Source organism: Penicillium pulvis (genome assembly GCF_028828015.1).
Source record: "Penicillium pulvis strain IBT 33274 chromosome Unknown scaffold_8_segment0_segment0, whole genome shotgun sequence".
Lineage (NCBI taxonomy): Eukaryota > Fungi > Ascomycota > Eurotiomycetes > Eurotiales > Aspergillaceae > Penicillium > Penicillium pulvis.
The window spans coordinates 2,612,098-2,636,650 of record NW_026643080.1 but is presented as its reverse complement, the minus strand read 5'-3'; the positions used below and the strand labels follow the sequence as shown (position 1 = coordinate 2,636,650).

The window sequence follows — 24,553 nt, the reverse complement described above, 5'->3', positions numbered from 1 at the left end:
AGATATTCCAAGAATCATTTACTCCTCGTTCTCGGAGTGAATGAGCTTAGTGACCATACCGATAGCGATGGTTTGACCCTAAAAGATTGAAAGATTAGCAAAAGTAGTCTAGAATAGAAATGGAAGGAAAGGCATACCTGGTCACGAAGGGTGAATCGTCCTAGTTGCTGGTAATCATCGTATTTCTCGACACACACGGCACCAGCAGTTGAGGTAACCTCCAGGCGAGCAATGATAGTCTGACCCTTGTTGACGAAAGCAGGAGGGCGCTTGCTCTTACGGCCGGTACCGGGCTCAAGCTTGTGGAGAAGAGCGGCGAAAGTGACCTCCTCAACAGCAGAGTGCACGTGAAGCACACAATTGAAACCAGCAGTGAGAATGTTCTTCAGGTCCAAAATACGAATCTTGGCTTCGAACGCAGACACGCAGTGAACGGGTCGCTTGGGAGAGCAGAGAACAAAGCCTGGGAAGAATTCATCTTCTTCCACACCACGCAGACGAAGGCGGACCTGGTCACCGACCTTGGCGGTGGAAAGTTCATCTTCAGTTTCACCGTAAAGGGCAGCAACCGAGACCTCAGTTCTGTTGGGCATCATGAGATAAGTGCCGTTCTTCTTGATGATTCCGGATTCAATACGTCCCTCAGCCATGGTACCCATGTCACGGTACTTGGCGGTGATAGGCATCATGAAAGGAGCATTGACCTTACGCTCTGGGAGCTTGAAGTCTGTCAGGTACTCAAGCAGTGATGGTCCGTCATACCAAGGGCAAACGTCCTTAGTGAGGCGATCCTTAATATTGAGAGTACGCTGGGCGGAGATGGGCATGCAGAAGATGTCGCTCTTCTTGTAACCAAGGGCTTCAAGGAACTTAATAACCTTGATGGTACACTCATCGTAACGGGCCTTGCTCCATTCGACAGTAGGGTCGTCCATCTTATTCACAACTAGGACGAGCTGCTGCACACCAGTGTTACGGGCAAGTAGCGCGTGCTCACGGGTCTGACCACCCTTTTCGAAACCGGTTTCGTACTCACCCTTACGGGCGGAAATGACAAGACAACCCAAGTCGGCCTGAGAGGCTCCACCAATCATGTGGGGAACGTAAGACTTGTGGCCGGGGGCATCCAGGATGGAGAACTGGCGCTCAATGGGACCTTCTGGCGTAGGCACTTCGACCTTGAAGAATGCTCGGCCAACCTCGACGGTCTTACCCTTGGAACGCTCCTCGGCAGTCAGATCCAAGGCCCATGATAGGTACCAGGTCTCTCGGCCAGCTTCCTTGGCCTCGCGCTTGTATTTCTCCATTGTTCGGTCGTCCACCATGCCAGTGCAGTACAGAAGAGAACCACCCAGGGTGGACTTTCCAGCATCAACGTGACCAATGAAGACGACGTTGACGTGCTCACGACGCTCACCATAAATCTCCTTCAGAGTAGCGTCATCAACATCGGCTTGCTGTGCCTTAGCAACAGCATCCGCGGCACGAGCCTGCTTAGCAGCCTCGGCACCACGAGCAGGACTAGAGCGGCCAGAAGAGGGTGTGGGAGAGGTAGTGCCGCTGGCTCTCTCCGTCTTCTTCTCCGTCTTATCAATGGCCTTGCTGGCGGTCACCTTGGCGCCAGCCTCGGCGGCCGCAGTGCCCTTCGAATCACCCTTTGCGGTTTCCGATTTGGCGGCAGCGGGAGGAGGGGTAGGGGTACCGATCGAGAGAACCTTGGTCTTGGGAGCAGCGGCCGAGGAGGTAGCGCCAATTGAGAGAACCTTAGCCTTGGGTGGTGCGGCGGCGGCAGGCGCGGCGGGCTTGGGGGCGGATTGGGCGGGAGCGGCGGCGGGAGCCTGCTGGTAGGCAGCAGAGGCATTCTGACGAGGCTGCTGGGCAAAGCCACCAGGCTGCTGGTTGTAGTATTGGTTGTAACCACCAGGCTGCTGGCCATATGCGCCGTACTGGTTGTAGGCCTGCTGTTGTTGCTGCTGGGGGTATCCGTAGGCTTGCTGACCGTACTGAGCGTAAGGGTTACCAGCGCCGTATTGCTGGAATTGTTGACCCGGGGTGAAAGAGGCGGCTCCCGGGGTGAACGAAGCAGCTCCGGGCTGGAAGGTGGGCGCACGAGGTTGAGGGCGGCCCTGTCCATTCAGGTTAACACCCTCAGCTTGGCGGGCGAGGTCATCCTCCCAAGAGTCAGGAGTCTGGTTCGACATCGTGATAGCGGATCCGGGTCGCAGTCAAGGACACGGTAGAAACGACACGAAAATCAAGGGTGGAGGAACGACAATGAGGGGCTTGCCGTTTTTGATTTTGCACGCTGACGATGACTCAGCAATTGATTAGAGTTATCACGTGGGGCGATATGCAGAAGAAAAGAGGAAAACAATTGCGCTATTTTGATATTACTTGAATTTAAATATGTTTGGATTGGTCTCATTGGTGCCTGAAGTGTAAAGAATTTTCCAGAACTCCTGGTGGTCAATGCGATTGTGGTTGGGCAAGTTCTGTTTACATCTTTACGTCGTTTTTGCCTGTTGGGCATCCGAGACTATCGATAAGGAGCACCCCTCCATGCTTGATTGCTCACGGGCTCTGTAGCCGCCACAGTCCATACAGCGTGCCTGACATAGCCCAACTGGCTGTTCCCTCAAGATGGACGTCTTTTTAACTCGAGTATGTTCTTTTGGTGTATTCCGGTGACGTCATGGGAGTAGCAAGCTAATCAGACAATTTGACAGCTCACGCAGCAGGCGATGAACTATGCGATTCGGTAAGCTGAGGCGACTCCAAAAGAGCCAAAACACAGAACATTGATAGATCTTTATAGCTCTGGGATAGCTATAACAGCTACCTACGCGATGCGCCAATCGTCGCGACTGCTCAAGGTATGCTTGACCAATCATTGGAGTCATGAACAGTGCTGATACATTCGTGGCGCCAGAATGTAGATGGCGAAGATCGTGCAGAACTGCTTTCACTGCAGCAGAGACTGGAAAGCAAAATACAAGTTATCTCTCCGTCAATTGACATGATTGAACTGATGTGAGTTGACCAGAATGGAGTTTAAAAAAAATTCCGCCGGATTCTAACCAACTGTTCAGTGCCGCTCGAGGAAACACTTCCCTTGAGTCTGCTGTAGCGCTGACGAAATCTCTGAGATGGGACATCCAGGCACTTGGACAGCGACTGGCAAAGGCCGCTTCATCTGAAGAGTCTTCGCGGAAGAGCTCGCGATCCCCAAACAGTCGGGTCAACATCGATGCCGAAATCAAGTTCATCATTAAAGACATCAAGAATCTTTTGACTCGGATTGAAGATGCGGTACCTCTTATGAACCTGGCTATCACCACCTCAGGCGCTAAATTATCGACCAATCTTCCCTCAACGGTGTCGCCGTCTCGCCTTCTCCAGGCCAGCACATTCCTGACCGCTGGAGATACACAATATTCCTTGTCTCAGTCCCAAGCAGTTCAAACTGGACCCACGTTTACGCTTTCAATGTACATGCTTTTTTCCAGTCATGTACGCCCACATGATGAAGAATCAGTTCGTGCAGCAACCTGGAAAGAAGTTATGCATAAGGCCCGCTTGAAACTGCGGCGCGTGCCAATGAGCTTGTATTATTCGGATAATCGAACGAAAGCACCGCAACTTCCAGGGCCTGCAGTGGCCGATGAATACGCTTATCAAGTGATGATTATTGAGGATTTGGATGATGGCCGAGTCCATACATTTGAAGATGATGAACCTCAACCGCACAGTTATGAAGGCGTTGCTAGCGCTGGTATCCGAGAGATTCTTCCCATCCATCAAATTTCCAAGATTTTCTACGCAGATACAGGTCGAATTCTCAACATCAATACCGAAGGAGAGACAAACAATCCAGTCCTTTTGTTGAAAAGAGACCTGAATGCTCTACCCCCACGCCGGATGATGGAAAATGAAGATGTTGACGACGAATACGCCTCCGACAGATCCGAGGATTCGGTAGATGAAGCTCAAGCACAGCTTGACTCCCAATTATACGGAACAGGCGGCTCCACCCATCAGAGTTTTGACTCCCTCCACGAAGACTCCATTCCTGAAGAGTGGCGTCTACCTTCCGGCCTTGATCCGGAATGGATCGCTTTCGAAGTCTACAATGAAGACGAAGGTTCGGATACAGAGTCCGAAACAGATAACACTCCTCATACCCCGACAGCTCAGCCTTCAATCGACCCAAGCATGTTGGCAAAGTTATCCATCAGTGACGTGAAATCCTCTTCGCCATCTCCTTCTCCAACCCGGTACAATACTCGTACTCAACCTACAATGACAGTCTCGAATCCCCACTTTGAGAACATTCGCACATCCCTTTCTCTCCTCGAGACTCTCCTCCGCCTAACCTCCCTTCAACAATTCCAGCAACAATCACATCTTTCCATCAGCGATGAACTCCTCAACTTCTTTCTTGAAGAATCATCAACCACTGGTGCCGGTGGCGACGAGCAGCACCGCCAGCGTCTTCGCTATGAAGCTCGTCGCCGTGTTGGCTGGGACCCCTACGACGAGAGCCCTGTTAAGCACCGTGGTGAAGATTACCAATATGGTAGTCCCTCTGCGTATCACCGCGAAGGAGACGAGATTTACTCCCCTGGTGGAACTTCACAGAGCTTCCAGCTTCGTTCTAGAGAGAATACGCCGGAGACGCCTTCGCAGCGGCGAGGTTCACCTTCTACTCGCTATGATAGAACACGGCCTAGTGGGCTGCGAGGAATGACGCCAGCATATACAAGTGAGGGTGACTCTGCACAGAACTCCCCGCTGGCTAGGAAGACTAGTGGGGTGTCTGAACATGAGAGAGATAGGGCGGCAGAGTAGCGATGTTTATTCGGGTAGAGGAGTGTACGAATATCACTAAGATCAGTATGGTTTTGAGATATGCCAGATAGAATATCGATTTTATAGTGGCAAAAATTCAAAATTACGAGTTGAAAAAGCCTTCACTGTTCAAATGATTGAGATTGATGAACTGCCGACCCGCTTGTCAGAAAGCCTGGGAAATCTACGCGAAATGGGGCTTATATGTAAGACCTCCGGGCCTGGTAAAGGATGGTACACGATAGATGCACTCAATTCCAGAGGATATGCAAGGAGAGCAAGCAATGTGCAGGTTCAAAAATGAACAGAAAAATACCACTAGACATCAATCGCTGAAGCCAAGTTACAAGAACGAAACCGGGAATAAGAAGGATATGAAAGTCCCCAAAACGCCTATAAAGCAACAATTACAACCAGACTCCAGGAAATCAAGAGACGCGAACTTCAGAGACAAGCTGAACTCCCGCTGGTCGCTAAAAATGAGCGAGACTGAATCAGTTTGCCCATGACTTTGAATGAAGATGATTGGACTACTCCCAGTCATCGTCACTGTCCTCTGCTTTCGAGTCCGTAGTTGAGCTCTTCTCCTTTGGTGAACCAGGGGTCCGGCTTGCAGCTCCGCTGACGACATCGTAGCTTGATTCGCTGTCAGCCTGTGATTGCTGGTCGTTCGATCGGCGAGGCTCAGCCTTCGGGGCCTCCGGGGCAAGACTTTGAGCTCCGGCCTTCACTTGAGGAGTAGCAGGAGACCCGGATTCAGAGTCGGAATCATCATCCCAGCCGACCTCTTCATCGTCTGCGGTGGCACCTATAAGTTATAACTGTTAATTAAGTGTATCGAAAGTATGGTGGGCAGAAAACATACCCTTCAAGAGTTCTTTGCGCTTCTGTTCCTCTGTCTCAATAACAAGGCGCAGGAAGTAGTACCGAGTCCAGAACTCCACATATTCCACTGTCTCGGGAACAACTTTCTCCATGGCAGATCGCAGCTCAGGATACTTCTCCAAGTGAGAAGCGATCTCGTCTGTCTTGGCGTCAACACTGAAGTCCTTCTTGAATTCCGGGAATTTGTCGCTGGCAGGATCCTTGGTAAAGCTATCCAGGTTCGAGTGAATAACGTGTAGCTGAGCATCGAACCGAGTCGCATGAATGACCCGTTTGCCATCTGCATCCTTGCTCTCAAAGAGTAGTTTGCCCGACTCATCCGTCTCGGGAGGCACAATGCTGACGGCCTCGCGCAACTTCTGGCTGATGTTGAGTCCGAACCGCAAGATCGCTTCGTCAGCAGCTTCCTCGGCCTTTTCAATTTCCTTTAGTCGTCGAGCTGCTTCGGCCTTGAAACGAGAGATAAATCCCTCGCCACTGGATTCGCCGGTCTCCTTTTGTTCCTTGGATTCTCCTTCCGACGGGGCTGTCGGTGTGGCAGCCTCGTCCTTTGAGCCTTCGTTGCCACTGGTCAATGTTGCAGTGCTGAGAGACAGCCCCTTTGTCCGATCGGCGATAGTGTCCCTCAGGCCAGAAAAGCCTTTCACGGCCTCCTCACTAGCTGCTGCGTATTCTTGTCGGGCACCTTCATAGTAGCTCTCGCCCTGCTTGCGAACATTGTCCCAAAGGCCTCCGATTTTAGTACCCCACGGACTGGCGGAGAAGGCACGGAAGGTCTCTTGGAACTCGGTGTTCAGGTTGGTGTTAGGGTTTTCGGTGTTGGAAGCGCCTCCCTCCTCCTTATTGGAGGTGAGAATCTCCTCCTGGATGTGGTCGTAAGCGATATCCATGGTGAGGGGTTGAGAAAGTCAAGAGGAAGTATTTCCGAAACAAACACATTTGAGGTTGCACCTCCGCGTTCGTCCATGGGCCGACCGCCCCGCTTCTGCAGATCAAAAACTACTGATCAACAGCCACTCATAGATCAATTCGACATGTCCCTTGCAGCCTTCCAGCCCCTGAAATTCTATTTTTCTCGTATCTTTAACCAGGTTTATTCTTTTCTCTCGCAATTATTCGGCTGAACAGACATCCAGAAGCAGCGATAAGTCTGACACTAGTCGGTCAGCAATTCGCTGTCATCATTCTGCAGCAGTGTCCAAGCCTGGGGCTAAGAAATCATGTACGGCAGTGCTTGATATACATGAATTATAAAGTAGAAGAAAAATAACCAAATTAGACAGACGTTGTTTCTAAAGGGTATCATCATTCATTAAAAATTCACAAGTCACTGATCAGGTAAGGTATACGGTTCTCCCACACTTTCCTGACTACTCATCCAAAACTTGGGCAGGGGAACACTCTCCATGACGCTCGAAGTCAGAAGCTGACTACGTGACAGAGCCTTGCCCAGTCCGATTTTGGCCTGATCAACGGGTTGGGAAGATTCAACCTGAACTGACTCTGGAACACGAGGTCGATGAAATACTGTCTGGCTTTCCTCCGAGTTGTCCTCCTGCTCTCGGATAGGGGAGGATTCGGGTACAATCTCAAGCTCTCCGCCATCTAGATCTTGAGTCTGAGCTTGAGTCTGAGTTTGCAAGAAAGGACCGCCAAAATTTTGAGCAGACGGAGTAGGTGCAGGTAAATGACCAGGTTTGGCATACTGTGTTGAGCCCTCGTTGGGAAATAGCTCCAATAGCCTTTGGGTGTTGAGTGCCGGGATGGATTCATGTGGGAATTGAGTGGCTTTTTGCATTCTTTGGTAATACATTGAACCATCCGACATTGGCGCTTCAGACGATGGGTCATAATCCTGATTGTCAGAGGATTGAACATCAGGCAAAGGAAGTTCTTGCGAGTCATCGAGGAGAGGCGACCATGGGACGTGGCTAATATCTGCACTCTGGACCTGAGATTCATGCAAACGAGATGGAGTTGGAGGATCATCGTTCACGTTATTCTCCGCATCACTTTGGTCACTTTCGGCATCGGTTTCATACACCACTGTTCTCTCTCCTTGGGTACGTTTCGGTTCGTGATCATTTGATATCTTTCTGGGAGTAGTAATCGACTCAGTGGACGGCGCACATGAAGCTAGCCTCTCTGCAAATGTAGGGCGTCGGCTGGAAGCTATTAGCACTTTGGGCGAGCAGGCTCTGGGCGTTCTCTCGGAAGAGGGATGTCCCTGGCCTTGCGAGTCCTCGACTAGTTGTTGAGACTTGGGCGACTCTTCCTTAATGGGATTTTCTGAATCGTGTGTCAAGTTCTGAGGTTTTTGTCTTAAGGGCGAACGGGTTGCATTCAGGAATTGAGATGATGTAATAATGGCAAGCCCTGGGCTTTCCGGTGATTGGGAAGAGGGGATCTCGAGCTTTCGCTTGTGAGGCGTGATTGGACCATCTTGGATGTTGATGCCATTCTCTGCTGCTTGGCTGGTTCCTGGATCGGATATGGGCTCCCCTGTTGAAAGATCCAGCTCTGCTTCTAGGATTCGGCGATTGCGCTTAGCAGATGTTGGAGTTGGTCGATTGGTTGCGACCATATTCTCAACTTTCAGTTCCTTTTTAATGGGCTTAGGTGTCTTTCTTTGAAATGTTGGTTGTATGTATCCCAGATTCATATCGTCATCCTCGTCATCAATCGGAATATAGCGTCGCACGAAATCCATTTGGGTAAGGGTCTTATCGCGCTTCGTAGCCGGCTTCTCGGTAGCTTTTTGTTTGCCCTTGGGTCCAACGCTGGCTCTAGGTGTTTGGCTCTTGCGTAAGCTCTGGCCTCGTTCGGATCCCCCAACATTCACCCCCGCACTTTTTCGTCGCCTCTTGGGATGGTCATTGCCCGGTTCAAATTTTGTTTGAGTAGGTCGGGCTCGAAGTGTTGATCTGTAGTCCGGATCATCATCGGATTCTTCGTTTATGAGCACAGGCTGATCGTTTGTATTTGCAGGCCGCCCAGAGTCTTCAAGATAATCGAGTTCCTCATTGTCCGGTTGTGTGGTTTGGGTCACAAAGTCGATCTGTGTGAGAGTGGCCTGGGCCCGTGAACGAGGTAGCGAGTCCCTTTTTCGAGGGTGTATTGATCCCGATGTTTGGGGGGACGCAGCCCTTTTCGATGTCGTGCTTTTCGAGACCCTTGTCGTTGATCGACTCGGAGTTTTGTATTGGGCTTGGGGCGTTTCCGGTAGTCTCTCAGGTCCCTGATGACGTTTCATCGCAGCTCTGACGGAGAAGACATAAAGATTTCATAAATGGCGTGAGAAGGGGGTAAGGTAGATGGTAAACCCATGACGTTCTGGAAAGTGGAGATACCGCGTCGTTGAACGCGCAGGGCGTCTCACGCATATACGCGATCACGTGGTTTATATTGATTTAAACCTAATCTACATTCATTTCCCTCGTTGATTGATAAGTTTTTCAATTGTCGTTGCAGTATGTTTCTTTTTTGGTTACAAGAGTTTGGATCAAACCAACCAGTCAGGAATCGCATCCTCATCTTCAGGATCTTCGGATAATAACGATCCTTTCTCGATCTCACTGTCGGGGTCTGGCGGAGGCGGCGAGCGAAGAGGAGCCTGGGGAGGCGATGTTGATCTCGAGACAATTTCTAGGCTAACGGATTTCGAATCGACATTCGCTGGAGAGTCCACACTTAAAGGAATTTTTCCAGAAGATCCCTCTGGCTCTTTGGGAGCTGGACTGCCAGAAACGAACTGCGGCTCCTCGGATGTAGGATCTGGTTTGTGAGGAACCACGACCAGCTCATAGCGAGATGAATTGGAGAAATTAGTCCTGCTTTTTCTTTGTGAGGTTGGCTGATGCTGAGATATGCTTGGTTCAGGAGACAAGTTCCCTTTCTCGGGTTCCTCTGGGATGAATCCGCCACCATACTCGTCTTCTTGCTGTTCAGAGGCATCCAAAAGGTTGGGAATGAAGGTGTTGTCTCCTCCAGGGATCAGGCCCATTGCCTGCTCTTCATTCCAAAATCCTTGGGGCGGGCTTCTCGTCAATTGATCTGGCTCTGGAAAGAAACCCCCACCTCCTTCAGCCGGATCCACACTTGTCTCTTTCGGGGTTGAATCGCCTGTTCTCTCATCGTCAGACGCGTAGCCTTGAACTCTTTCTGCAATTCTGAGCTTGAGTAAGAAAAGTCGCCACATTGCCAAAGCTTCTGCACTCCTGGCTTCAAATGCAGCGTGTAGTCTTTCATCCTCCATACTCCTCATGACCTCCTCCAAAGCCTCCTGGTATTCGACGGCAATTATTATGCCTCCAAAGACAGCGGTTCCACGGCGCCCTTTGAAATCAAACCCAGTAACAGCATCTGCAAAGTCTACCCCCAGGATTCGTGCGGCTCGAGAAGCCTCTGTGCGTTTGATATGAATTGCCCCAGGGGGCACCATACTTGGGACGTAAACATCCAGGTTTCCGTATGCGTTCTTGGGAATTCGACCTCCAACTACTGGTGGCGGCTTGTAAACCTCGGTCTGGAATTCTGCATAGAGAGGGGTATGCTCGGATTCCTCTCCCTCTTCATCACTCGCGAATCCACTTTTCGGGCGCGTGGCAGGAACACGTTTGAGAGGTTGCTCCCCAACTTTGACATCCCTTCCTAACCGATACCACTTGTCGGCGCTACGCACCACATACACGTCAGACCGACGATAAACAGGTTCCAGGTTGTCGCTTTTGGATGTCGTTTTGCTTAGGCCAACATGGCCAATGACACGTTCAGGAAAAACAACCTCATTGCGGCGCAAATGCCTCTTAATTGCGTAAATGGGGTGATCTTTGAAGTCCTGGATATTTCGGGGCATAGGCTCAGCGGCAGACTTGGAGGTCAGTTCACTAATCTCCGCCTCGTCCCGATCCTCGAGGAATGGCTTCTCATACGCCATCATTGCCTTGTTCCACCATTGTTCTCCATTCCGGGTAGACTCGACTCGAATTTTCCGCGTCTTTGCGTTGAATGCTTTTGCGTATCGCCTTGTCACATCTCTCACAGAAGCATCGTCCTCAAAAGCAATCACATAGCTCATGTTATTGTATGGGTCGCTTGCCGGGGGTTCGAACTTTGAAGGCTTTGCCAGAGACTTGGTCACGATAGGATCAACTGCAAACCATTTTTGGACTGCCTCATTGAATACCTCAACCCAGAAAACAGGGTGCGCAGACTCTTGAGAAATAGGACGAGGCTCTTTAAATACGTCAGTTCAGAATGTTTTCAATATGGATGCTTAAGACCACCAACCTGTACGTGTAGACGATGTCGTCGGTCGTGATATGAACTCTGGACGTCCAATCCGCCGTGGCCTCGTCGGAGTTGAAGAACTTCCAGATTGCTGCCGCTCGTCCATGGACGAGTCATGGTCATCGGAAGATATCACAATGTACTTCGGTGCTGCTTTAGATGGCGTCATATCTTTCACCGAGCCTGAGAATGGTAGTGGCTGAAGGGAGCATACTAGCCTCGCTTCCACAGATACGGAACGTAGTAAAGCACAGAATAGCTGGGCGCCAAAGTCTCGTGAGCCTTGCATCATTTTCGCCTGAGACCGAAAATCTGCCTGAGATAAGAAAACCTCGGCATCCGACATGATTGATTCCTATGGGCATGTTAGAGCATATTAAATACCACCGATGTAGCGTTGCGGGTCAATACCACTCTCTGTTTGAGTCGGATTTGATCTTCAGCCCAGTGTGCCCGCTTCAAGCCAGGTTTTGTGACTCGAAACTTCCGATTAAAGATATCAGCTACTTGATTGAGGCCATCCACAAAGGTTGTCGACCGGTTGTATTGCTGTTTTTTCTCGTCCGGGTGCAACAACGCGACCATTCTCTTAGGGAGCATTCTCTTCAAGAAGTTCTGGACAACTGTTAGAAAGCTTTATTGTAGTTTGTTTCCTCGGCACGCACCTGTGTCTCATGATCATTGCACCACCGGTTCCGCAGGTTCACATGAGCCAAAAGGCAAAGCAGATGCGTCTTGTGGATTTCGAGGCGTAACTTTTTCTCCGTTGCAGTGACGGGCTTTCTTCTGGGTGCAGTCCTCTTTTGGGGCTCAGGCTCTTTGTTGAAGATGATTTGAAGGGTCTCGTCGCCTCCCTGTAGTGCAGCACTTGCACTGAGAGGCTCCTGAGCCGGTTGCGGGATATCCACATCCTCCCATTCAACATCCGATTCATCCTCTGTAGTTGAGTCGTAAACGGTTTGCACTTGTGTGATGTCCTTTTTGTCTGGAGTTGCATAGTCCACATTACTGGGCTGTATCAAAGTTGGTGTGTTGACAGGAATGGCCTTTGTATCTCCAACTCTGCGTCTCTTGGTTGGCCTATCCATATTGAACTGCTCGGGGTCTCGTGCTTCAGCCTCATCTAGCATTTCTTGGTAGACCTCTGGAACCTGATCTTGACGCGATGTGTTATCCTTCGGCTGGCGGCTACGAGTTGCCCTGCCCCGAGTGGAGCGGGCTGGGATTTGGCGCGCCATGCCTAGACGATGTGTGAACGCGCATAAAGAAGCCAGGCTCGGGTCTAAATTGGAGATGAAGCTCTGCGCGTCCCTGTATCAAGTATGACGCGTCTTTTAGACGAGCCGTAGGAGCATCGAGCAGGAAAGCGCGTACATCAAAATGGGTAGTCACGAAGCTTTTGTCAGATCAAAAGGGTTTAATTGCTCTGTTGATTGGTGGGGCCGTGATGCGTCATTGCGGCAACCGGGTTTATCCGACCGCTCAGATCTAAATGACCCACTGAAGGAACTCATTGATATTCTAGTGTCAACCACAAACCACTGTCACTAATTTTTTGGAATGATGATTGTTGTATAAGCTAGAGAGCTCAATAGATAGAAGTGCCGGTATATTCATGATACCATTATGTTGTATTAAGTGATTGAAAGTGAGCGAATGATGCCCGCATAGCACCGGATATCCGCCTTTTGTAATTGAAATTCAAATACAAATATGCGGGAGTGGAGTCGAACAAGAAAAGAACAAGGAAAAAGAAAAAAGAAAAAAGGCCTGTATATGAGAATTATATACCTACTAGGTACCTACTTCTTTTTCGGCGGCGGTGCTCTACTGTTAATATCTTCCAAGGTTTTGAACAGCGGGCGCTGATTGACCTGCCGAAGTCTTGTAATATCTAATAAGCTATGCCTAGGCGGCCCATGTAGAATGCTGTTCAAGTTAAGTCTTTGGGGATACCTCGGTTAAAGTATTAAAACGATCTCTTGAACCCGCCCCTACTTAGCGCAAATGTTGACAACCATGACCTCTATTCCGTTAAAGTGGAGGTGGGCCTCAAACTTCACACACATTTATGCGTCGAATGAGCAGTAGATACTGAAAAGGACAGTAATACGAGACCTTTCCCCAAGTCGTCCTTGTCAATGTTCGACTTCTTGTATTCCGATATACATGACCATAAAACAATATATTTCCATTAGCTATTGGCATGCTATTGAAGTAGTTTCGAATGCTCTGCTAAGCTAACTCAGAGCACACCTTGTAGATTTTTACGTATGTAGTACATGATTCGCATCCATGTCGGATTTGCGATACGTTCACCAGGCTTCAAAGGTACCATTTGCCTTCTCAGCCTTGGAACCACCAGTAGGAAGATTGGAAAATCTGGTGAGTTGTAACAACGATAAGGTATTGAGTCATTTCCCATCAATATGGTTATGAATCACAAGCGCATTCAACTAGGAGTCGTAGTGGGCCATCTCTTGGCTGATGCCGAGGTCAACTGTATACATTTTCATAGTGAATTTTTTATGTGGCTTAGCTGGTGAATTTGGGCCGCACTCATACATCAGCAAGGGATGCAAGGCCCAAACAGAAATTTACATTTAGACCAAGTATACAGGGAATGTAATTCGGAACCGGATCCCGATTCTCGCAAGTTCTAGTTGTTATGAACGGGATAAAGTACGTTGCAAGTTAAAAGTCAACAGGAGATCGACATCTGCGTCGGTACCTCACAAGATCGCCACTTTAGTCAAATAAACATGCGCAAGGGGAATATTGTTGGGGTACCTTCTTCTTTGGTCGTTGTCCTGGGTTTTCACTTCAGTTCATTTTTATTTTTGCTGAGGTGGCCACCATGGCTTAACCCTGCTCGTGTTTCCGAGGTCTCATCCTCGTCGTCAGCGGGAATGGTCCGAGCGATTTGAAGTTATATCCACCCAAACAATGACAAATTATTTTCACCTCTTTTCACGTGTCATTGGCTCTTCCTGATTATAGAGCCGCCTAAAGCCCCTCTCATTCGGCGGGTCTCGTTCCCGGACTTCCTCGCAGATCTGCAAGTCGCAAATCATCAACTTCATTGGTTAGAAGTAGATTTTTATATCCGTCCTAGATGCGCCTGATCTACAATCGATTTTTTCTTTTCGCACTTGACAGCAAGTGACCCGTGTCATTCATGCATGACCTCGCTGTTCCAGCCTGCCGATTGGCCCTCGGCTCCACTTAGAGTAATCGTATACTGATGATAGAGTTACGGCACTGAATTCCAAATTCCAAATCAATGAGTTTTTTTTCTCACTGTACTAAATTTCACATCGCTCATTCTCTCGTCTTTCAAATTTCAGGCTTACATCTAGCGAGATGATGAGAACCCCTCTACTTCCGAAGTTCAGGTTAGTTAGTGCGCCCCCTGCCCCCATAGGCCTAGCTGGAACGTGCTCCTAGCCGACATGGCTAACTAAACATGTTCCGCGTGTGTGGGCCTCTCCAGCTGATCGACAACAATCCCCCCACAGCAAAATGGTGTTCGCGTCCCCAAAAACAGCCAGAACCACGGTTACGACCTGCCATTATAGACTAGTTTCTTCGCTTGGGTAGACATGTCGTCAAGCGACTATGAAAAATGCAGTCTCTTTGGTCCAATGGTGGACTGAGTTGTGGAGAACAGTGTGGTATTTGTCACTGCAAGGCGGTCGACTTCCTACCAGAATTGGGCATTTTTAATTTTGAGAGCCACGTAACCTTTGAGATTAGGGTTTTGTAGTAAGAAAGGCTGGAGGCTTGCATCGCTCGGCCGAAGGAGTGAAGTCCCGAGATTAATCAGTGTTTCAGTAAGCTCAAAAAGGTAAACAAACAAGTTGATGATCTCGGTCCAACTGCAAGCCTCAGCACACGGACATAACCCGCATTTCCGGTAAGCGGGCGCCATCCTAAATGCAACAGATTCGGCCTGATATCTCCATAACCATAGTTTTCGTTGTAATTTAATACTTAGATGATCTTCATGTTAGATATAGTATACAGATGGATTTTAGTCAATTCCCACAGGCTACCAGAATAAGTCGAAGATATGTGTCTAGAGCTCAAATGGCCAGTTTAAAATGTATTTGACATTAGTGTTATATCTTATTGCATTCGTTATAGTATTCTGGGGATGGCACCCGTTTATTAATTACGTTAATCCTTAGGTACTCGCAGGGATAGATGCTCCAAAAACTCCTGCCTGCATGGCAAGGTAGTATTTCGATATCATTTCTGTACATGATCGCATCCGCTTTTTTCAGCCTCCTTAATCTGCAGGGGACTCTGAGTGGTCGTAGGGGCCCGGAGCCAGAAGCCATTGGTGTAACATAATGTTGTAATCCCGGCTGGTAGAGATTCTTATTTGTGGAGTAACTTGGGAGCTAGACAGGGAACAGATCGGTCTCAGGGCCGCCTTCGTTTCCATCATCCATACAGCCGAAGATGAACCGAACCACTGGTTCCATCAGAACATGAAAGGCAAAATCTGGTTTTCAACTCGGGGTTAATATGCGCACCCGGTTGAATCTCAGAGACAATCACTGCCTAACAGGATGTCTTGCGGGAGAGACCCTGACTCAATTTTTAGAGAATTTTAGCCATTGGCCAGGAAAGCACAACGGTCAATTAGGCCCAAAAATCATGTTTAAGAAATAAATGTATTTCTTCAGAAGTACCTGATTTCTTAGGACCCCTTGGCGGATTGGCTCCTGCGCATGCGGTACCGACACATTGGGACCCGAACACTTTCCCAGCAGTCGGGTCGGCAAGAATGGTTTTGACTCGTCGGATTGCTAACAAAGCCCCCGGGGTGCCCTTTGAATGGAATTCCAGCGCCATGGGAATAACCCTGGGTTATTTCTGGAACTATTACAGGGATCTGATATTGACAATTACTTGCCCTATTTTTTTTTCTTTTTCATATTATAATCATTCTAGATTTTAGTCTTGTTTCCCCATGCACACATCATTTGTTTTCATGAGTTCGGAGTAATCCGAGTACACGATTCTCCATGTACGTAGGCAGTATTAGGCGGCAGCCATCCAAATTGTCACTCAAGGTGACATTATGCTCGCATGCCCATGCTAATCAGTTTGAACTGGTCTTGAATCTTGGCCTGACCTTGTGACGTACCGTAGCACATTCAAGAAACTACGCTCACCGAAATAGATCACGTTTGAGTCTAGCCCTACCACAGTAAGAGACCCTACATTTACGACCGTTGATACCCAGTTTCAGTGACGAGGCTGCGGGCCCAAAAGACAGGGGTACATTCCCAAATCCCGGATCGTCGGAGCATTTCGCTGTTCCGCCAGTGCAGGTTCCAGATCCCGATGAGGACCCCCCGCCCTACGTGTGGTCCGTGAGTTTTCCCTCTGTCTTTGTTACCTATAAAGTTACCTGCGTTTTTTTCCCTTGCTTTTTCCAGTATGCTAGGATACACCCAGACTACGATGAATAATCAATAGGAAAAAAGAAGCGATTTCATATGTTGACCGAGGCATTAGTTGCCAAATCGAGCGACCGAGGGGTCAAGTGTCTAGATTCGAGTCCGCACGAGACGCTAATTCTGACAGATCAACTCGTCCACCGCTAGAACGAAAGGCACTAAAGCAGGCGGAGCACTTGCTATCCCGGAGGGGCAACTCGAAACCACCTGCAACCATGCCAACTAAGCTAGTTCTATGTTAGTCCTGTTGCCTTTTTTTCCCATACCGCCACATGGGAACATGGGTAGCCCCTTCTAAGACCCTAGCAAGAGGAACAAAGCAAGTAAAAGCAGTTGTCGGGCGTAGACATAATAGCGAGGCTATCAATTTCCATTATTATGGTATTCGCTAAATAGTCTCCCCTTGGACGGAGTATGGGAATCGGAATTCTTGACAGCTCCACTGGGCCTTCCTGTCCACCATCGCTACTGCGGGGCTGGGGAGTTGCCAGTGGTCGATCAGAGAAATTTGCTATCACCTTGGGTCATACCTGCTCGATCTAGTCCGCGAGAACGAGAAAATCGAATTCTTTATTTTATTTTTTTTATTTTCTTTCACGGAGGAACCAAACTGTCGGAAAAGAATGGCGTCCAGGATCAACCATGCAGCGTTCATGCACACCTGTTTGAGGAGAAGCGTATTTTTCTTTTTCCCTCCCAGATTCCCGGCGGAGATTCCCAGGACAAAGGGTAAAAGCGGCCCTGGGTTAGTTCGGTTGCCAATTCCCAGCCCACTGGAACCACTGATTATTGGCTAATCTGGCTCTGCGAGGTAAAGACTCCTTGGGAACTTGGTTTTTTGCACGGAAGTGAATGAAATAAAAATCTTACTAGTGTTCTCACCTGTAAAAAACCAGTGAGCCCAAGGGTCCACGAGTCATTGAGCGGAAAAGAAATCCACGTATAACTTGCAAATAAGGGCATCCTTGAATTTTACTAGTATGCTGTAATAACCTAGTGTTCCGGGGGTTTTACCACAGAAAATTATGCATGTATAGAAGAGCAGGGGCCGATTCCAATCCGAACGTCGCTGGGATCGGCTGCGCTCGAACCACCAAAACAGGGAAAGGGACTGGGCGTTTTATATACGTATCGCGTATTTCCAGTCTCCGCTCCTCAATATGATTTCTCTTTTTCTCATTTGACCTCACTCTCTGTTTTCTGTTTCGTCCATGGGAATTCAATTCAAGATCCAATTCATCACTTAAAACGAGTATCTACATCTACTCTTCTCTCTTCTTTCCTTCCACACCGAACGGGGAAACTCCCCATACAGAAACCATGCCTCGACTCTAACCCTAACCCCCTCGTGTCCTGGAAAATTTAAAATTTTTACATGGTTGTCCGCCCGAAGCGCTTCCCCGCTAAAAAAACTCTCAGCCCGACACTCTGACGTCCATGCCCACCTGGTATAGTCTGGCTCAACTTTGTACCCCATCCATGCACGCCCTTGTACTCCACTCCCCACCCTTGCGGGCCTTGGTTGTTGCGACATTTCTAATGTCGATCCCACCCCGGTAGCTTGCCAGCATTTGATTTATAGTTGTCCGGATCGTCTTCCCGTCCTGCCAAATTATAACTTAACCCGAGCTGTCGGGCTCGACGAACTGACAACCTTTCCCCCAAATACATTCCACCCTGCTTCAATTTTTTTTGACCTTTTTTAATTCTTTTTTTTATTTTTTACTCCGAACGCCTCTCTCACGCCCTCTGCATAGTTACCGACAATGTCGAACTAGGGTGGGATCGCAAATGGAGTATCGCTAAACACCCTTCCGCTCTCGCTCAATTTCCCCAGTGCTAGCTCCCCCACCATCGTTGAAAATAGGACTCACGCTGTTCTCGTTGGTTGGGCCGAGGAATAAGCGCTCATTTTTCACTTTTCCCTCGTGGGGTGGTGATTCTTTTTGTCTATATTCTTTGCTACTTATTTTCTTGCATTTGACCTAAGCATTGCTGCCGGTTTGGATCCACTCTGTGTCCTCCCTATTGAACCCTCTTTAGGGTTGGCTTGCAAGCTCTTATCTGCCTCGGTTTATCCCACTGGGTACGGACCTGGGGCAGCTATGACGAGCCCAAAGTCTTCTGTAAGCTTTTATCCAATGGCTCCATGGTAGTTCATGAAAGGTGCTGCTCAGAACTTGCTCATTAGTTGCCAATACCATGCCCAACATCCTTGCTGAGGAATGCTTAATGCTAACATAAGATATGCAGGAACCAAAAAGTGAATGGTATGATCATCTTGTCTCGCTGGGATCTTTTTACTGCCTATTCTTGAAGATTGACTAATAAGACGATGACAGTGACACGCAGTCCTTGACAGACAGTGTAACAGACTATCCCGTCGAGAATGGAAGACGGTATCACAAATACCATGAAGGAGGTTTGTCCTTCAATTAAATTTACACACATATTCTGGAGCACTTCTGACAATCATTTTAGCATATTTATATCCAAATGATGAGCAGGAACTGGATCGTCTGGACATGGCGCATCATATGTACAAGTTGGTGACGAAAAATAATCTATATCATGTTCCTCTTGAAAAGCCCGAACAAATTCTCGATGTTGGCACCGGCTCTGGCATATGGCCAATAGATATGGGTAGGCGGTTCCGTTTTTCGCGTGAATTTGACATTTGTTCCATTTAAAAGATCTAATCTTTCTTCACATCAGCAACCATCTTTCCGAATACCACAATTACGGGAACAGATCTTTCCCCTGTCCAGCCCACAGAGGTCCCAGAGAACGTTCACTTCCTGGTAGATGACGCTACAGAAGAAGAATGGCTTTGGGATGCAGATCATTTCGACTTTATTCACGTCGCTCACATGTCAGGCGCCATTGCTTCCTTCAAGCAAGTACTACGGCAATCCTTCAAACACCTCAAACCAGGTGGTTATATCGAATGCCAGGAGACAGACCCGAAGCCAAGATGTGACGACGGCACCATGCCACCAGAGAACCCAGACGGGTTCAGCACGTATGCTCTACACGACTGGTTTGATTTGAACATGCGCTCTAGCCAGGAGGTCGAGCCATGTCGACAGTTTCGAATCGCTCATCGTCTTGAGAAATGGATGAAGGAAGTAGGCTTTGTGGATGTTGAGCAACGGAAATTCAAAGTCCCGACAAACAACTGGCCTACCGATGAGCGCTTGAAGGTCATCGGGCAATGGAATGAGAACAATTGGCTTGAAGCTTTGTCGGGCTGGTCATACAAGCCATTTCTTGCTCTGGGCTGGTCGAAGCCTGAGATTGAGGTCTTTCTTGTCGATGTCAGAAAGAGTATACAGGATCGGAGTGTGCATGCCTACATGGATCACTATGTGGTTACGGGCCGAAAGCCCCTCTCCACGACCCCTTGATGAAAAAATTGGGAGAAGAATTCTATCTTCTTTCTTATGATGACGATATGTCCTATACACCGTTCGTTAATGTCTTCGCTGAGATGGTTGGCATAGTATACCCTTGGTGGGCGAACAGCATGTTGCATGCATTGCATTGGCGCCAGGCTTTGCTTTTGACGATTTTGTTTTTATTTTCGTCTATCTTCTTCTATCTTACCTGTTTTACATTTTGCTTTTCTTAATTCCCATTCACGAATCATTCTTACGCTTACCTATGTTGCATTGATCGAATTGCATTGCATTCTTTAGAGACGATCGCAGAACATCTGATGGGCGAACAATAGGGGGTAATACATCCCTTACTCATGATAAAAATATAAATTATAAAAATGAACACTTCATAACAATCTTTCAAAAGTTATCGCGATATACTACGTACTTCCGATGCTAATAAATTGGTGGCCTCTCATTGGCCCTATTACTTAGTCATAGAATGCCAAGAAATCAGTTGAAGCTGCATCCAAATGTTAACGCTCGGCGATACATGACCCCCCGGAACACCTCAATTGGCTCGCATATGCCAACAATAATCCATGTCTCTTAGTAGGCATGCCTACAGGCATGCTCTAAAACCTCCCTCGGCTTCAACCCTCGATCATCCCTGGGTCAGCGACGATTTGCTTGCAGCAACCTTTCGTCGCTTCGCCAGCGGTCAACGACGACATGGCAGCTGCGTCCCCGGACCATTGGAGGCGCGAAGACGACTTGCCCGGCGCCGAAATACAGCACTTGCTGGCTTCGGATTATCTCCAGCGGAAGATATCGCGTGTCTTTTTGGGCGCAATGGACGAGAACATATGAAATGGACGGATCACCCGTGGCAGAGATCGCATGCCGATACTCAAGGTGCGTGGGATCTGAGCGAATAAGCTGAACAAGACTGGACTTAACCAACTGACAATCTGAAAGACTTGAGTAGCTACGCTTACGCGACTGCCGAGACCTCGCTTCCGTTTTACGACCACAATCCTGAACCCATCAACCCGCGGATCCTGGAATCAAAAGTCTCGACCTCGCGGGAAGGAAAGGAACCAACAAAGGCGCAAGTACTTCAGAAGTTCCTGGAAGGGAAGGACTGGGGGATTGAGGATGCTCGAGATCTTGCCCGTCGGTTGAGAATCGACCTGCACCGAGAGCCTGAATACAGCCGTCAGATATTCGACAGATTGCTCGTGCGCTCAACAACAGACTTAACGCAAGCGATCCAATTTCTGGATGACCCATATTTGAATGTCTGGGGAGCTGGCAACTACCTTGCTGCGGTGGACCTATTTGTGCGGACAAAAACAAAGCGATCCAACCGAACCGCTGTGCTGAATGCAGTCTCTCGTGCCCTCGAGCTGGGACTAGTTGCCTCGGACGAAATCTGCTTGATCATAAAAGCTCTGCCAGGTATTATTGTTGAGCGAAACAAGACCTTGGCCGCATGGGACCAGAAAGCATTGCTGAAACACTACCGTGCTATGTGGCAGGCCATCGGACGTTGCAACATCTTAGGCTATGGTGAATTGGATACAGAGATCGTCGATACCTGGCTTGGAGAGCTTATGAGACTCGGCGACTTTCGTTTCGCGGGCGAAGTTATTGTCGCAACTCACAATGCAAGTCACGATACCCATTGGCCTTCGACCTTTATCTTTAGATGGCTGCATGAATTCGGTCAAAAGATTTCGACGAAATCTGTTCAATTCCCTTCGTCTTTGTTAAGTCGACTGGACCCTGATTGTGCGGCTAATTGTTTGATCGATGTCACCGAACGCCTGGCCTTTATTGAGCAGAAGCAGGATCGGAACCAACGGCTTGAGCAATGGCGAGATTGCCTACTGAACATACCCGATGCTTCGGCCATTGCACGTTCCCAGATATGGTCAGATCTAATGCTGGCCTACACTCAAAACCAAAACGAGGCATTGGCTGCCTTCCCTAAAAAATCCTCACTGCCTGTCCAACATCAGATTGTGCTTCGCTTATGGGTCTTGCGCTCGTTGAGTCGATCCATGGGACCCATGTATCACTCGTATGCCAAAGCCACTGATCGATCCATCTATATGTTGCTCAGTCTGTACGAAATCACCGTCTCACAAACGAAAGGAACTTTCTTTGCAGACTTGTTGCATGGCATTCACGGCCTAAATCTACCATACAGCGGCCTTCTTTTACTCGCAGTTGACCTCAAACAGGGGAAACTGGTCACAAAAACTACCCGCCAGACCCTCGAACGACTTGAAACCTCTCAAATATCTTTGGCCAATCTCTGGGCAGACCCAGCTACCTATAACGGAGTCCGAGGCCTCTTCTATGGTTCATTCGAACAAATGTTTAATAGGCTAGACCTCCTGAGTCCGGAGACTATGAACGAATGTTTACGTCTTGCCAGAGTAGGCGACTCGAAAAGCATTTGGTCTATCACTAGACTCCTGGGCAACCACACGCCATTTAAGTTGTGTCTTCACAAGGCTTGGGTACCCATTCCACACCCAGATGAGAAAGTTCTCGTGCGCTACCACCCCGGACCACGAGATAGCAGGTGCCCTGATCCATACGCCGCAGTCGAATTCATCCACCAACTGGCTGTTGCGTTATCCTGCTGTCAGCAGTTGACTCCCTCCCGCTCTTTTCACCTTATTCACTGGCTATACGACTATCTTCGCAAACACGGTGGACCTGTCTACCCATCTTTGGTGCGGGCAATGTACCATGCTGGTGTTGTGCGGTATCGTCGTGAAGGACGCCGCATTTCGCGTACTCAGTATGAGTATATTATGTGGATTATTGAGAAGTTCGAAGGGCAGGATGTTGTTAGAGAGCTCCATGAGGCACCGCAGATTGGCCGGTCGAGTGAAGGTTCGTACCATGACTAGACAATGGGTACCAGCGACTGCCCTTTGCAAGTATATTAGTTTTGCAAATTGAAGATACCAAAATGTCGTTTTTGGGGATGACTGAATACACAATACCCTATCCTACCTTTCCAAAGTGCTATGTATACGTATTTTGATAACAAGTTATGTGCATGAACTTAAGAGAAATTGATTGATTTCATTGAGAGACTCGGAGACTTCAGCTGTAGAGCTACACAACGAAGATCGAGCCAATCGTCTTTCATGAATACAACGATGGTAATGAGACACAAGTCCAGTGTATATTAATCGCCTCAGGAAAATAAGACCACTAGCCTGCACATCGCCTGGACCTTAAACCTCCATCTAACTGTCAACGTCCATATCTCCCGCGAGGTTGGAGTCCCCAGATAGGGTCTCAATAGTGACATATTTCTTCATATCCTCCTTTGTGATAATCTTCTGGTTCAACACAGCAGTAGTACCACGAGGGAAGCGGTAGTTGCGCTCCTTCTGTCCACGCTCATTGGGCCTCTCATAGTTGCGCATCAACTGAGTCGGCTTGTCATTCTCAATGACGCAGACATCAACATTGCTACCAGATCCCAGATCGTTGAAGATACCAGCCTTGATAGCCTCTGCACACAATTCCACAGCACCGGCCTTGTCAAGATCCGGCTTCCACATCGATTCAAACACTGACATAGCGGCCAAGGATCCGGAACCCATGGTCACGTACGGCAGCTTATCTGTGGAACCGTGCGCGTGCACAGTGTACAGACCAACTCCGGTTGGATCAACACCCGCAACGACCAGGTACGCGCCGATGTGACCTTGGTATCGGAAGAGGTGTTGCTTCAGCATGGTCATGCATGTGATCACACGAGGGTCGCGACCTGTCGATAGGGAGTGCAGTTCGACGTTTGAGCTGATCAGCGCGGTGGTGAATTCAGTGTCAGCGGCGGTACCGGCACCGGCACACCAGATCTTCGGGGCGATGTAGTGGAGCTTCTCGCAGTTCTATATTTCAGAGAGGGATCGTTTATTAGCGGTCTGGGACCCATCACGCTTCGTCATTTTATTTGACAATTCTATTCGTACCTTGTCTGCTACTATGGGCCCGCTAGTGGCTCTGGTATCTGCTGCAATCTGTAGTTTCCCCGGATATCATGTCAGCTTCTGGCCCATCGTCGCTGTCTTTGTAGATTTTGGGGTGACCCTACCACAACACCATTATCGTAGATACATCCCACAATTGTTGTACCGGTGCTGGTAGCTTTGGGAAGGGGAACGCCCCTGGCGTGAAGAGCCGCGTTGCGGTTGTAGTTGGAGAAGTCGAAGCCTGGCATCGTGACAATGCAGGGGTGGACCGACTGGCAAAGATATGGCTAGTTGGCGGGCGGCGAGACTTCTGGGGCCAAAGCAAGCGGATGGGAGGCGTAGAGGAGGGATGGACGGGGAGAAGATAGATGCGAGCAAGCTGATGAAGTTGGGAGCTGTTTGAAGTGACGAAGCTCCCGCAGCCTAGTTTACCTAAGTGGATGGAAGGCGGTGAGTAGGCTTAAACTACATACATAGTAGACAAGCATGCGTCAGGTATAAAGACAGATATAAAAGACGGCAAACAACTATTGTATCTGGAAAGAATGAAAGCTCTCAATATGAACTTAGTCCCTACTCTCAAAAAGGATAAACAAGATATCGAGATATTTTGAAGATCTCATCGTCCTAGCTGTTGAAGCTCCTGTGTTGGTGCCTGACCCGCAAG

At 48.7% G+C, this 24,553-nt stretch overlaps 7 protein-coding genes across 7 annotated transcripts; 3 read left to right on the top strand and 4 right to left on the bottom strand.

Moving 5' to 3' along the window:
- Positions 1 to 18: 18 nt before the first annotated feature.
- N7503_010397 (translation termination factor GTPase eRF3) lies at positions 19 to 2,201 on the bottom strand (the record flags this gene model as incomplete). Its single annotated transcript, XM_057069943.1, has 2 exons — positions 19 to 78; positions 138 to 2,201. The coding sequence occupies 2 exons, from the start codon at positions 2,199 to 2,201 to the stop codon at positions 19 to 21; spliced, it is 2,124 nt and encodes a 707-aa protein (XP_056916554.1).
- Positions 2,202 to 2,640: 439 nt separating this feature from the next.
- On the top strand, positions 2,641 to 4,848 carry N7503_010396 (RanGTP-binding protein; the record flags this gene model as incomplete). Its single annotated transcript, XM_057069942.1, has 5 exons — positions 2,641 to 2,661; positions 2,727 to 2,758; positions 2,816 to 2,873; positions 2,930 to 3,030; positions 3,090 to 4,848. The coding sequence occupies 5 exons, from the start codon at positions 2,641 to 2,643 to the stop codon at positions 4,846 to 4,848; spliced, it is 1,971 nt and encodes a 656-aa protein (XP_056916553.1).
- Positions 4,849 to 5,378: 530 nt separating this feature from the next.
- N7503_010395 (BSD domain-containing protein) lies at positions 5,379 to 6,631 on the bottom strand (the record flags this gene model as incomplete). The annotated part of the gene is made up of 2 exons (XM_057069941.1): positions 5,714 to 6,631; positions 5,379 to 5,656 (listed from the first exon to the last, which is right to left on the bottom strand). Exons 1-2 carry the CDS (start codon positions 6,621 to 6,623, stop codon positions 5,379 to 5,381), a joined length of 1,188 nt encoding a protein of 395 aa, XP_056916552.1. The 5' UTR covers positions 6,624 to 6,631.
- Positions 6,632 to 7,060: 429 nt separating this feature from the next.
- N7503_010394 (uncharacterized protein) lies at positions 7,061 to 12,260 on the bottom strand (the record flags this gene model as incomplete). Its single annotated transcript, XM_057069940.1, has 5 exons — positions 7,061 to 8,834; positions 9,246 to 10,968; positions 11,023 to 11,377; positions 11,434 to 11,637; positions 11,688 to 12,260. The coding sequence occupies 5 exons, from the start codon at positions 12,258 to 12,260 to the stop codon at positions 7,061 to 7,063; spliced, it is 4,629 nt and encodes a 1,542-aa protein (XP_056916551.1).
- A 6,377-nt stretch (positions 12,261 to 18,637) lies between these two features.
- Positions 18,638 to 19,903, top strand: N7503_010393 (class I SAM-dependent methyltransferase; the record flags this gene model as incomplete). Its single annotated transcript, XM_057069939.1, has 4 exons — positions 18,638 to 18,648; positions 18,839 to 18,918; positions 18,978 to 19,139; positions 19,212 to 19,903. 4 exons carry the CDS (start codon positions 18,638 to 18,640, stop codon positions 19,901 to 19,903), a joined length of 945 nt encoding a protein of 314 aa, XP_056916550.1.
- A 575-nt stretch (positions 19,904 to 20,478) lies between these two features.
- Positions 20,479 to 22,806, top strand: N7503_010392 (uncharacterized protein; the record flags this gene model as incomplete). The annotated part of the gene is made up of 2 exons (XM_057069938.1): positions 20,479 to 20,791; positions 20,855 to 22,806. 2 exons carry the CDS (start codon positions 20,479 to 20,481, stop codon positions 22,804 to 22,806), a joined length of 2,265 nt encoding a protein of 754 aa, XP_056916549.1.
- Positions 22,807 to 23,151: 345 nt separating this feature from the next.
- pup1 (proteasome core particle subunit beta 2) lies at positions 23,152 to 24,134 on the bottom strand (the record flags this gene model as incomplete). Its single annotated transcript, XM_057069937.1, has 3 exons — positions 23,152 to 23,805; positions 23,887 to 23,934; positions 24,009 to 24,134. 3 exons carry the CDS (start codon positions 24,132 to 24,134, stop codon positions 23,152 to 23,154), a joined length of 828 nt encoding a protein of 275 aa, XP_056916548.1.
- Between the last annotated feature and the right edge of the window lie 419 nt (positions 24,135 to 24,553).